Source organism: Pinus tabuliformis, chromosome 1_2, assembly GCF_031772625.1.
Source record: "Pinus tabuliformis cultivar Carrire ecotype Pingquan chromosome 1_2, CPIR1, whole genome shotgun sequence".
NCBI classification, from domain to species: domain Eukaryota; kingdom Viridiplantae; phylum Streptophyta; class Pinopsida; order Pinales; family Pinaceae; genus Pinus; species Pinus tabuliformis.
The window spans coordinates 515,342,676-515,356,259 of record NC_142298.1 but is presented as its reverse complement, the minus strand read 5'-3'; the positions used below and the strand labels follow the sequence as shown (position 1 = coordinate 515,356,259).

Here is a 13,584-nt window from a genome sequence, read left to right as displayed (position 1 = left end):
CGAGAATTGTCATAAAAATGTCGAAGAGTTAACTCTAGCAAAGAAAACAAATACACAGGAAGACAAAATGCCAAATTTGGGTAAAACCCAATCTCAAGATAGTAACAGAAAGTATAGGTAAATGAAATTGTCCAGCTAAAAGAAGCACACATCGCTGACCATTTAATAGCACCTTAGCACTGAGAGTATCATATAGATTTCTCATTATTATCAACGAAACAGAACCCCAGAAGAGGGATAATATTAAAGAGGCCGCAAACGGCGTATATTGTATCAATAATTACATAAAAACTCAAAAATCTCAGAACCTTAAAAACGTTTTATTCATGAATTTACCCAAACTACATCTATATTGCCGTAGAAAAAATAATACCCTTCATGGGTAGGCAAACCAGCTAGGTTACTCAATCAACAACGACAACGACGAATCCGAACCAGAGGAATACATGCTATTGCCATAAAATATAAATATTATGTGCAGTGTTCAATAAAACATTACTATGAACAAGATTCTTAGATAAATCTGTAATAGGCGATGAAAGCCCAAGAAACCAAAGACCAGAGCTCTGTGAATCCGAGCATACATTCATCTTACCCGGTAAGAGGAGGCGACCTTGGAATGGTAAAGGAGTTGACCAACTTTTCTTGGAAAGAACTTGAATGAGAAGGCCCTCCATGCCCTGGTCGCCACCCTCAACAAATAAATAGGGAACATAAAAGCTATGTTAGCGAAATTCTAAAGCCTGGAACTATATAACAAATCATCAAGCCAAGAAATTGAAGCAAGAAAGAGGAATATGTATAAACCACTGCATACTCAGTTACCTGTATAAGGGAGCCATGCGAAAAACCTCTTGAGATTGCTAGCAGAGCCACCTGAAGCACCAAGCCACCAGCTAGAATCCGGAGGATTCCAGAGTGCATATAAGGAAGATGAGCCATCAGAGGGCCGAGACATGAGCAAACCAGAAGGGAAACCAGAGCCGAGAGTCGGAGCTGCAACAGAGCCTTGCTACCGAAAAGATAAATGTCGCAAATGCCAAGGAGTTCTTCGTTCACTAGAGAAAAGGACGGAGTCGATGATTGTCCGATGGGGAATGTCATGCCCCTACACCTGCGGTAGTCTTCCAACCGCTTATAGCGAGGTGCGGCACCACCGAACACTTTCTTTTCACCAATACTAATGTTCATGGACTACGCCTAATTCACTTTTCCTTACTTAGTTTGTGTTTCGCAACCAAGTAATATTATGTTTATCCTTTATACTAATGAACACCCATACTCATTCATTATCCACAACAATTATAAAAGAGAACAACAATTGCATAGTATAAAGGGAGGGGCAACTCCCTGAACAATGAGTCTGCCCAACAATATATAATAATCAATCTTTCTTTAATAATACAATCATCACAAGTATGCTTGGCAAACTCCAAGCCTATACTTAGTCTCTTTTACAACATAGGCAAACCAGCCTTTACAACCTTTGTGCACACCTTGCACGATGGGCGGGTGCTCACCCGAGCCACCAAGACACCCTCGTCAATCCCGGCACAAATCTGCACTCTAGACAACCCTGGGCACACCTTGCCCAACCTTCGACCAACTCCAAGTATCACCAAGTGAACGCCTTCAAGAAGTGCGCATGAGCTATGCGCAGGTCCTTCTAAATCTGCGCACTTGTCTTCTTGAGCTCTTGTGCGAAGTGCTTGTCCAAGTTCGAATGATGAGTTTTGATGCTCCAACGCATGCCAATATATAGTCACCATAGCGTGTGGGTGGGCTGCCCAGCCGACCGCCCCACAAATGCCATACACACCCCTTGCAACGCCTTTAGAACCGTCGGCCAACCCTCCAACGCATCCACGCATTGTTGGGTATAAGTTCCCTTCATCGCATTTCATTTCAAGTGTTATTTCGTAAGTGTCGTAAACCGGTCACATGACTTTCGTCGCTCCTAACTCGCAGAAACGTCGCTTTGTCGTGTGCGCGCGCCCGCGCACCCGCCGTGTGCGCTCCCTCGCGCGCCCGCCCGTGCGCCCGTCGTGTTATCAACCCGAGGACCTTACAGGGAAGGCGAAGGAAGACCGTCGATGGGGCACATCTTCCCGTGCAATTGCAGATAGCTAGAGAACAACTCAAACCCTCTAGAAGAAAACTCCCGCGAGCTCTTGGATTGGGAATCCAAGCCATGAGTTAGTTTTTAATGTGAATAAATCATACTATGTATGTTTTGTAATCATAATAAATGTGATTGCAAATAAACGATAATAGGTTAAGGTGTAATAGATACCATCCTCCACGAAGTACAATAGATATTTAATCAATGCATAAATGATTAAAACAAAAAAAGATTAGCCATAATGTACTCCCGTGAGCTCTTGGATTGGGAATCCAAGCCATGAGTTAGTTTTTAATGTGAATAAATGATACTATGTATGTTTTGTAATCATAATAAATGTGATTGCGAATAAACGATAATAGGTTAAGGTGTAATAGATACCATCCTCCACGAAGTACAATAGATATTTAATCAATGCATAAATGATTAAAACAAAAAAAGATTAGCCATAATGTGTATTAAAAGATCAGCCATAATGTGTATTATGCCGTGGTAAGTTTTAAATTATTATTTTCATTTTCATTTTTATTTTATATAGTAGGAGAGATGTGACATAAAAACCTCTTTTTTGAGTTTTCTTATATACAAAGAGGTTTATGGAGTAAATATAAAAATAGGTTTTATTTTTTACCATACCTATAGTTTATTTATATTTTTATTTATTTACCATACATTGAGTAAATATAAAAAGAGGTTTTTATTTATTTACCATATCACCAATTTAATTATATTTATATTTATTTACCATATCTTTGCTTTGAGTGTTAGTAAATCTTTTTATATTTTAAATTTATATTGTGTTTATACATAATAATAATTAGATTGATTTTTAAATAGAGCCAACATTAAATTAAAAAGGTTAAATGTTAAACATTAAACATTACATGTTAAATGTTTACGTTTACATTTCCCTGAGATCTACTCCATAATAATTCGTTTTTAATGTCTCCTATACACACACTTACACATTCTATGCATGTAAAATTTATCTTCAATACACCCTCCATAAATAGTTTATCTCCCATACACACACTCCATGCATATAAAATTTATCTCTCATACACACACTAAATGCATATATAATTTATCTACTATACATACACTGGATGCATATACAATTATATACTATATACACACTCGATGCATATAAAATTTATCTCCAATACACACTCCATGCATATAAAATTTATCTACTATACACACTCATGCATATAGAATTTATCTCCTTGATACATATAAAATTTATTACTGATACATATTATAAAGAGTATTTATGAAATTTTATTTATACCATATAAACTTTATTACTATAAATTATCTAATTTTTTTTAATCAAATAATTATGCTATACAGTTAGAATTTTTTTGCCATCTTTTATTTTTACTTTTTACTTTTTGATTTTAATTTAATTTTTAAATTTAATACAATTAAAATTTAATAATATAAAAAATTAAAATAAAATTTATTTTAAAAATAAAATTTATTTTAAATTAATTTAAATATAAACAAATATCTAATGGATATTATTCTCAATACCTAAAACTTGAAACATGATAAAATTTACAAATAACTAATATAATCCCATTAAGTATACTAGTTAAAAAGTCTGAGAAAAATTTTGCTAGAAAAAACCACCACAGATCTACATGGTGGGAAGGAGCACAAAAAGAACACTACACTGTCATCAAAGAAGAACATTCTAGAGAAAACTCTGAGTCACAAGAAATCAAGGAAGAAGGAAACAACTCTCAAAGCAAGCAAGGAGAAAAGAAGAACATTCTAGAGAAAACTCTGAGTCACAAGAAATCAAGGAAGAAGGAAACAACTCTCAAAGCAAGCAAGGAGAAAGCCCGCCCCAACAAATCAACAGTTATGAGGATTTGAATACCGCAGAAAATAAATCTTCATTTAACAGCAAAGCAGATCTCCTAAACCAAACTTCTTCTCCGACTATAGATCTCGAAGCTAAGACACCAATGTCCCAAGAACCAGAAGAGATGAAGGAGATGCAAGACAAAGGAAGTTGGAAGACCGTAGAGAAAAGAAAGAAAGCTACAACACCAATCTCGCCAAGAAAGACGAGGAGCCAAACAAGTAAAAATTAAGAATAGACCAATTTGGTCTCAGTGGACGTTAACCACCATCATCATCATCATCATCATCATCATCATCATCATCATCATCATCATCATCATCATCACCACCACCACTATATATTATCACAAAAAAATATAATATAATATAACGATATGAAATAAAAGAATGTATTTTTAAAATTATATATAAAATTTCTAACTCAACACTATAAAATATTAGATATGATAATTTATTTGTTATTTTATTTTAATATATTTAAAATTAAAATATAAAAAGTAATTTATCAAAAAAAATGATTTTAAAAAAACATTATAAATCACAAAAAATTATATTCTGAAAATTTTATTAAATTAACACACTTTAATATTATTAATAATTAAATTTAAATTAAATATATTTTTAAATAAAATAACATTAAATATAAATTTTTATTAATTTAACACATTTTAATATTATTATTAATTAAATTTAAATTAAATATATATTTAAATAAAATAACATTTTAATTATATTTAATTTTGGGAAAAAATTATAATTTGAAATGCTTTTTTATCTTAACCTACTCCACTTTTTAATATGTATATGGTCAAATGTACTACAAAATTACAATGAGTGTAAGTAAAGTTATAATTTCCTTTGTAAAAGGTAACTTTTTTTAATAAAGATAATCCTATGATGTGGCAATTTAATATGAAATGTTTTTTTATTTTAAAATAAAGGATATTTATTTTTCTTTAAGTAATGAATTAAATAAAATTTTTACTTTTCCCAATATAATAATTATGTCATCTATATTAATTAAATGAAAATATTTTATTTTTAATATATTAATTATTATATAAAAACGAAAAAAGATATTGAGGCTGAGAAATTGTTTCGATAATTAAAAGTGGTTGAAATGTGGGTAGTAGTGTTTGAATTATGTTTTTGATAGTGGAAATAGATTGAACACCATCAAAAATCTATAAGACACCCAAAATCTTGAAATTTCACTGCTGTAACTTGAATTTACAAAACTCCTACAAATTTTATAAAATTCTTACCAAAATTTCCATAATTTTCAAGACAAAAAAAATCATGACAAAAAAAATCATTTAAACTACTCTATGAAATAGAAAGTAAAATTAATCAATATATGAAAGTAAAATTAATTAATTAATATATAATTTTTATTTTTATTAATATTTTATAAAACTATAATATATAAAATATAATTTAGGTCACATTTTTCAATGCAATAATCACATCTTTCAATGCATTACCTTTTTATTTTGATATTATTTTAATTCTTTATCTCATAATGTACATGTGAAGCAAGTTTTAAAAATAAAATGTCGATCAAAATTAAAAAAATCAAATTTTATTAATATATAAAGATTTTGATAATAAAATTTTATTATTTTAAAGTAATCATGAAAAATTTAAAATTTAAATTTTTTAATATTAATATTTGTGGCGTTAAGCGTGAGCGCTTGATTTTTATGATTTGTTAAAGCCCACACGCGAAGACTGAATCATGACGTGGAAGACTGACATTAATTATTATTTCTGAATCATGACGTGGAAGACTAACATTAATTAATAATGTTAAAGCCCACACGCGAGCTTTCATTTCCAATATTATTTTAGCCGTAGTCTTTAACGCGACTTTTTGAAAGTCTTTCCGCTGATTTTTTCCGGTGAAAATCCGGCATTAATTTATTGAAATCCAAGTTTGATAACTAGTTTATGCACAATGAAAGCGTCCCAGGGGTTTTTGAGGGTGCTGAATCCGAATATGCAGTTAAAAAACCATTTTAACTGTAACAAATCATGATTTCATCTCAATTTCTTCCGCCGGATTCCGACACCGGAATCTCAAAAAGTCGCATTATAGACAACTCCATTATTTTATTCACTTTACTCCTCAATCATTTATTCCCTGCCTGCTCTGCTCTCTGTTCATTGTACAAATGCCTGCTCTGTGTTCATTGTTACGGTTTTCTCACTCAGCCGCTCTCTCTGTCTCTGAATTCTCATGAAATGGTCACACTGTAGTCTGCCTGCGGTTCCAATCCTTGGACAGGTTCTTTTTAGTACATTTCCGAGCTAGCTTTTTGGAATGTAGAGGCAGCTTTTTGGTTTTGATGAGTGTTGCTGCATGGGTTTTAAACACAAAAAGCTTGCGCGTAAGGAAACTGTTGTTTTCTGAGAGTGGTTTTGAGGTTACTGAGCGGAGCGTTGTAGACTTTGCGGAGTGCTAGAACTTGGTTTGAGCTGTACATGGATACTTGCTCTGAGAAGTTAGTGATACATCTACCCCAGCCAATACATTCTCCAAATGAAAGTAATTCAAGGTCGCTGCATGGGGTAATTCTTGCTAATTTTGTCTGAAGGCAAGCCTTACAGTAGGATACCTTGGAACAATGAGGGCTACCTTGGAACTGTGCCTAGGAAGAAGCTCAAGTCAGAGCGGGAAGTGAACAAATATATGTTCAGGGTTTTACTGCCAAATGGTCTTAACCTGACACTAGAGTTGGAGAACCCTGACGAGACTATGTCGGTGGCCGAGTTTGTTAGGACCGTACGACGCCAGGCTGAGAAAGAACTAGTCGAAAAGGGGTCAAGGAAAATACACTGGGGACCCCAGATATATGTAGAGGATGCTATGGGGGAGCGAATTGAAGATGGCAAGATCATCGGCCAGGCTTCTCGCAACAAGACTATGATTGTAGCCCTGCAGGTTCGGCTCTGAACTTCGTTTAAGCTATTTTTTAGTGTTTTTCTTAATAACTAAACCAAAACGTAGTTATTTGTGTGCTTTGAAAAGAGTTCTGTGCTTTGTCCAAACTGCATTCTGGTATAACAAAGACTTCTTTGAAGTATTTAGCAGCATTATCTTTGTATGGTAAGCATACATGACTCTTTCCTCTGTTTTTTGTTTTATAATGTTTGACAGGATGGTGGTATAAACAGTGTACACACATATCAGGTAAATCCCTGTATTTAGCATTTTTCTGTTTTAATTTATAAAATTTGTATGTAGTTTTCGTTAGAGCACAATGCCTAAATAAAGCTCGTCGAAAACAATACAAATTTCCACGCCAATCAGGTAACAGTATTTGTAAGTATAACATTCCAATGCGAGTTGATAACCTTGTGGAAGATCACTACTGGAATGATTGATTGTTGATTTTCTTCACAGGACATGTGGAATGTGACTCCAGAACCACATCTCTTAGTGGAATTGCCCCAGGAGTACACTTTCCAGACAGCATTAGCTGATTTGATTGTACGTGGAGTACTCATTGTATAAAAGTATTTTGAGTTTTTCCATGCCTGAGAAATGACTAATGACTTCTTGTGTATCGATCTAGGGTCTATTTATTTTATAAGTTTAATTGTTAACGAACACAGTGTATTTCCTTTGAATAGGACAACCCTTTACAAGCCGTATGGGCTAATGGAACTGGCGAAAGGCGATTGATAAGGTAGAAGGTTCTGGCAATTTTTTGTAGTCTATAGACTGTTTATTTCAAATATCTAGTTATTTATATATAATATTATAATTCAACAGTGTGCTATCAAGTGGTATGAGCTCAATTAAATTTGGCCATGGGCCATGTTTTCTGCATTGCCTATATTCTCATTACGTAATATTTTTTAATCTGTCTTGCATTTTATCTTGTATGTACTCTGTTAATATAACTATGTAATTTTATGTTCTATTTATAGGTATTACTTTTCTGATCTGTCTTGCATTTTGTCTTTTATGTACTCTGTTGTATAATATAATTATGTCATTTTATGTTCTATTTGTTGTTCATTTTAGCCTCCTCATCTTGTTTCCTATGCAATGTTTATACGAAAACATAAAAAGCATTAAATTAATTGTCTAACCTTTGTTCTTGCTGTACCTCTTCCTGCTTTTGGCAGTTCTCTGCTCTCTCTGAGCATTGCCCGCTTCTGTTCGTTAACCATTTGTCCCCTATTTGAATTCTGTTTATTTTTCAGCTTTTGGTTCTATTTCTTCATTGCTTATATAAATACTTATTCAAGTTCATGTTGCATTTTGATTTTCTACCAAAAGCTTGCAATTTTTCGTTTCCGTTGATTTTCTATCAAAAGCTTGCATGGGAAACCTTATCGGGTTCATAATGGAGGCACTCTCCTATCCGCTAAAGCTTCTCCCAGTCTTCTCATAGGGAAGAGGAGCCCCAATCTTCAAAACCTAGTAAGAGCATTCATCTTCTATCTTCCACCTTTGAAGCTACCATATGTGGTGAAATTATGAAAGAGCAACCGCTTAATGTGGCATGGGAAATCTTTTAGGGGTTGGAGGTACATTGCTAGCCATTGAAGTTCTTCCAATTCTCATGAGGGGAAGAAGACCCTCAGGCTTCAAAATCAAGTAACAACTATTATCCTTTATCCTTGACCTCTAAAGGTATTATTTCTGGTGAAATTACAATATTTTATCATGATAAACCTCTCGATTTGGCATGGGAATCCTTGTTGGGGTTGAATCAAAGGTACTTTGCTAGCCAGTACGCTTCTTCTAATCTTCACTAGGGAAATAGGAGCCCGAAGCTTCAAAAGCCTAGTAAGAGCATTTATTCTTTATCCATCACTTTTAAAGTTACCCTCCATGGTGGCATTACGGACCACAACAACAATGTATCATGATGTTTTAGGGTATTTGATTGGGTGAATAGTTGGTGGCTTTTTGCTATTTTTCCAACAACACAGGGTAAAGATTGAACTTGAAATTTGCACTTTCGAATCTAAAGAAGGTTGTCATTTGGTGGCATTTTTGCATCTATCCCCCTAAATTTATTGGTCAATATTTCGAGGAAATAACTTTTTAAATTTATACTCTCTATGGGATTTTTACTTATAAATAGTACATGTTTTTTGGGTATTTGTGAACACTTGTCCCTCATTGAAATTATGAACATTACATGGTTTTAATCTTTATATTCCAATCATTTATGGAGATGGGCTTTTGATCCACTTGAAAGCACACTAATTATATGGTAGACTCGTAAGCCTAAAATTAAATAAAGACATGTAATAATTTTTTTAATTATATTGAGCTCTTTTTTAATGAATTGATATCAAATATATTTCTTGTTGCATTAGTAGTTGTGTTGGTGACGCTTATTTGGTTTGGATCATAATTCTTTTATGTTTCTTGTTATAGTGTTAATCTCCAAGATGGTGAGGTATCAATTTTTGATAGTGGCCAAGGAATGGATGGTAGCAAAGACAATTCCATTGCAAAATGGTATGTATTTTCCTCATTTTTGTGATTTTAATATATTGATTTCAAGGGATGAAAATAATTCTTTCTTTATGTTTATTATTTAGGATTTATACTTACTCGTAACTTCCAAGTTTTTAACAATGTCAGAAGAACTTGTCCACATATTCTTATTGTTTTATGCATCTCCTTTATAGCTTTTTGTAAGATGCAGAGGTTGGGCATTCATCCATTGTTTTCTCATTGAAGTGCTTTAGAAATATCACACTATTGCTTCTATCCATGGCTCTAAAGTTTGATAAAATTTTAATAAGCATTGAAATTTTAAATTGTAGTTTTTGTTGTTTAGCTATTTTTGAAAATATGATTGCAAATGTGAGGGTCAAGTGCATTAGGTTCGATGGAAACTAATGCTTTAAAAGTTGCTTGGAGTCCATTTTCAAGTCATTTTATAGGTCATAATATTTGATTGAAGGTTGGCTCCTTAGCATGAATTTTCTCCAAATCCTACCATCCATAGACTTCCTTTAATATCATGTATTATGTTTGAGATGAGGTAATTGAGCTAGAGGAAATAGAAATGGACAACAAGGCAGTGAAAGACCAATGGTCTGAGCACAAGTGAAGAGTGGCAGACCCAATTGACATGTAACCCCACGAGGGTGACCCCATAGGTGTTTATAAAGTTGCGCTAGGAATGAAAGGTTAGGGGCTAAGGCTAGGCATCAGGACTTGTTTGTTTGCGTTGTGACCGAAGGTGCAAAGGTGTTTGCAATGTTGAATGAATCCCTCAGAACTAAAGAGAAATGGACCCAACAAAGTTATATATGGTAGTTAAAAAAAACTTTGGGCCTTTAGTCAAAGGCCTTTGTGTGAATGAGTCAACAACATAGTTTAAAGCCCTTTGGGTCTAAAAAAAAGTGATTTTGGGCTAATTATAAAGGCTTATGCATGAACCGAGTTGACAATTTAAACTTGGTGTTCATGCCATATACAACATAGCACTAAAATTAATATAAAGAAGGAATGAATGAGTTGGCAGCAGTGTTTGGCATTGTGGATAGCATGAAGAAATATTTAGCAGTTTAGTTAAATTTGGCCATGTGGCATATTTAAAAAGCTTTGTTAAAGCCTGATAAAATTCCATAATAGTAAATTTTGAGGAGTTAAACTCACATTTTCTTGCAGTAACAGGTGAGTAATGTTAGAAGACTTAAAGTGCACATTCATAATACATGTTTAACCAGGAAAAGAAAAAATAAATATTTATGCATGATGAAGAGTTGAAGTTAAATAAATATCAAAGAACTAAAAATATCAGTAAAATTTCTTTATAAGCATATTCGAATGACCAAAAAGACGGGTTGTTGGAGCAATGAGATGCATAATGTTAGTATGCATTGGGGGTGGATCAAATATCAAATTTGGTGTCTAAAAATTATATGAGAAGGCAAAGAAAGAATTGGTGAATGGGTTTTGGTGTATTCAGCAAAGATTCTTTTAGGGTGAAATTAGCAAATTTGTAAGGATTGATGTCGTTGATGTGTATGGTGGTTTGATCAGTGATCAATGATTGTTGAAGGTGTTTTGGTGGTTGTGTATTTTGTTTTTAGGAGAATTTTATTTGTTCTATGAAAGTAAATGGCCTTTATTATTTGAGTTTGAAAATGGATGAAAGATGAATCAAGGAGGTCAAGCAAGTGGTAGCTTGTAGAGTAGGGGCAGTAGTCCCTTTCAAGGAAAGATGATAAATGAGAAGGGGCATCAATCCCTTTCAGTAGTGGTTGATAAATGAGTAGAGGCAGTAGTCCCTTTCAATGGAAATTGATAAATGAGTAGGGGCAATAGTCCGTTTCAATAGTAGCTAATAAATGAGGAGGGATGGGAGTTCCTTTTAGTAGTAGTTGATAAACCTATAAGTGGAAGCTTGTGGGGTAATGATGTAATAGCAAGTTGTATCTTGTGTTTTCCAAAGTAATAAAAGTAATATTGATGTATTATATATGTCTCGCAAGTGTATGAAAATGACAATGATGTTATTTTTTAAATGATTGAGTTATGATGATTATTACATGAGTGGTTGCTAAAGTAATTGAAAAGTGCAAATTGTTAAGATTTATATAGTTTAGTCACAGTGTTGATTCACCCCCCTATTAGTGTCATGGTTTCCATTGTTTCTAACAATTGGCATCATAGAAACCAGGTTCCTTCAGGATTAATTTAACAAGGAAGATTAGGGAACATGGAGAATTGGGATTGGATTACCTTAGTTGGAGTTCCATTTTTGAATGGGTAAAATTATAAAACCTAGAATATAAGAATGAGAATCTACTTGTAAGCTCTTGATTTTGATATATGGTTATCTGTGGAGAATGGATTAATAGATAATGAGGTTGATGAACAAGCCAAGGAGGAAATCTTAAGAGGATTGCCCAAGTCAGATATTGAGAAATTATTTTTATGTGAGACTACTAAAGAGATATGCAATGAGTTGCAATCCATATATGTTATAGACATACAAATTGCATGTGATGTCAAGAGCTTTTATCTGAAGAATGGATTAGTCAAAGATTCAAAGAGTATTGAAGGTCATGAATCAGAGGATGATTCCCCTATATCAAGAGGCCAAGTTGTTGATCAACATATAAATAACACCAAGGAGTTGCAATCTACAAGTAAGTTGTTGTTTTGTTCTTATTGTAGAACAATAGGCAATTTATTTTCAAGCTAATTAACTACAAGTTTTGATGAAAGAAAGAGTTGCTCATCTAGTAGTAGTGAATAAGGATCTATCTTGATATAAATTGTAGATCTAAATACTACTCAAGAAGATAATGGGTCAACCTATGGTAGAGAAGAAGATATAATATCTCATGTGTCAGCAAAAGAATTCTTAGATTAAAAAAGGGAACAAGTTCTTAAACAAGTTGTGAGCGAAATAGACACTTGTTGTGAATCTAGCAGCTCCTCTATTGAGTTGGAAGATATTAAAGAAAAAAATTATTTAAGAAGGAAACTCATATTAGTTTTTGAGGATATCAAGAAGTTTCAGATATCAAATTAGAAAATGGAATATGATATTATTATATTAAAAGAGAAGTTGTTGAAATATCATAAGCATGCAAAGAGTTTTGAAGCTTTCGATGAAATTTGAGGTAGTTAAATCCCCCCTTAGGATAGGAAAAGTTTTATTGGTGAAAGTGAATCAACAGTAGCATCAAAAGGACCCACCATCTTTGTTAAAGAAAGACCTAACAAAATTGTAGCCACATAGAAGAGAACACAGCCACAAGGAGACAAACAGAGTTCCAGAGATAAATACTAAGGTGTGCAACCCCTCATATGTTTTTGTTGTGGTAATGCATGGAAATTTGCCTCCAAGTGTCTAGAGAGTTCAAAGAAGTAGCAACAACATAAGTGAAATGCATTATTTCAGCAATAACAACGAGTTTCTCAAAGAAATTCGAACAACCATGCATAGAGAACCTTCTCCCCTCAAAGGATAAATTATCAGAGGCCCAAAAGCGCCAGGAGAGTGAGTATCAGTGCAAGAAATGGGATGAGCAGAAGTTGTAGTAAGAAAAAATATTTTTCCCTTTTTCAAATTAATGATGAATGCTACATGTGTGGAAATTATAAGCACAAAGAAACTATATTTAAACTTGGAAAGAATACACCTTCTTTCGAGAACAATTCAAGTAGAGATATGGTTCATGTGGAGAGCTACCAAGGACAACTACACATGAGTTACTGTAGGAATAATAAGAGAGGCAAGTCGAATGGTGCTTGGAGGAAACACAAACCAGTGTTTGGCTTTAAATATTATCAATAGAAAATTAGCAGACTAGAACCCGAAATTCTTGTGGTTTAGCTCTCTTTTATAAGTTGCAATAGACAAATAATTCAATTAGATAAAAGAATCAATAGTATCCTAGTCAATTCTCCAACGCAGCATAGGCAAAAATCAAGCACAAAAAGTGAGAAAGAAGAGCAACATGTAATTTGCAAATTGGATTTAATTGGTGCTATCAAGAGGAATGGCCAGTGTTTTGTATGCCCAAACTATGGAAGGAAGTCACTCAGTTAGGAAAGAGTACCATATCAGTGAAAGAAATCAACGCAT

General features: G+C 33.5%; 1 protein-coding gene across 4 annotated transcripts in view; it reads left to right on the top strand.

Moving 5' to 3' along the window:
- The first annotated feature begins 6,122 nt into the window (after positions 1-6,122).
- The window catches only part of LOC149206589 (structural maintenance of chromosomes flexible hinge domain-containing protein GMI1-like), a 220,269-nt gene continuing 212,807 nt past the window's right edge, over positions 6,123-13,584 (top strand). For all 4 annotated transcript variants that reach the window (XR_016251933.1, XM_089393746.1, XM_089393747.1 and 1 more), the window contains exons 1-5: positions 6,123-6,941; positions 7,158-7,190; positions 7,404-7,490; positions 7,634-7,689; positions 9,402-9,485. Coding sequence is in view for 3 of the 4 variants with exons in the window: in XM_089393746.1 (XP_089249872.1) it covers positions 6,690-6,941; positions 7,158-7,190; positions 7,404-7,490; positions 7,634-7,689; positions 9,402-9,485 (512 nt within the window). In the remaining variant the exon portion in view is untranslated. The remainder of the gene's footprint in view (positions 6,942-7,157; positions 7,191-7,403; positions 7,491-7,633; positions 7,690-9,401; positions 9,486-13,584) is intronic.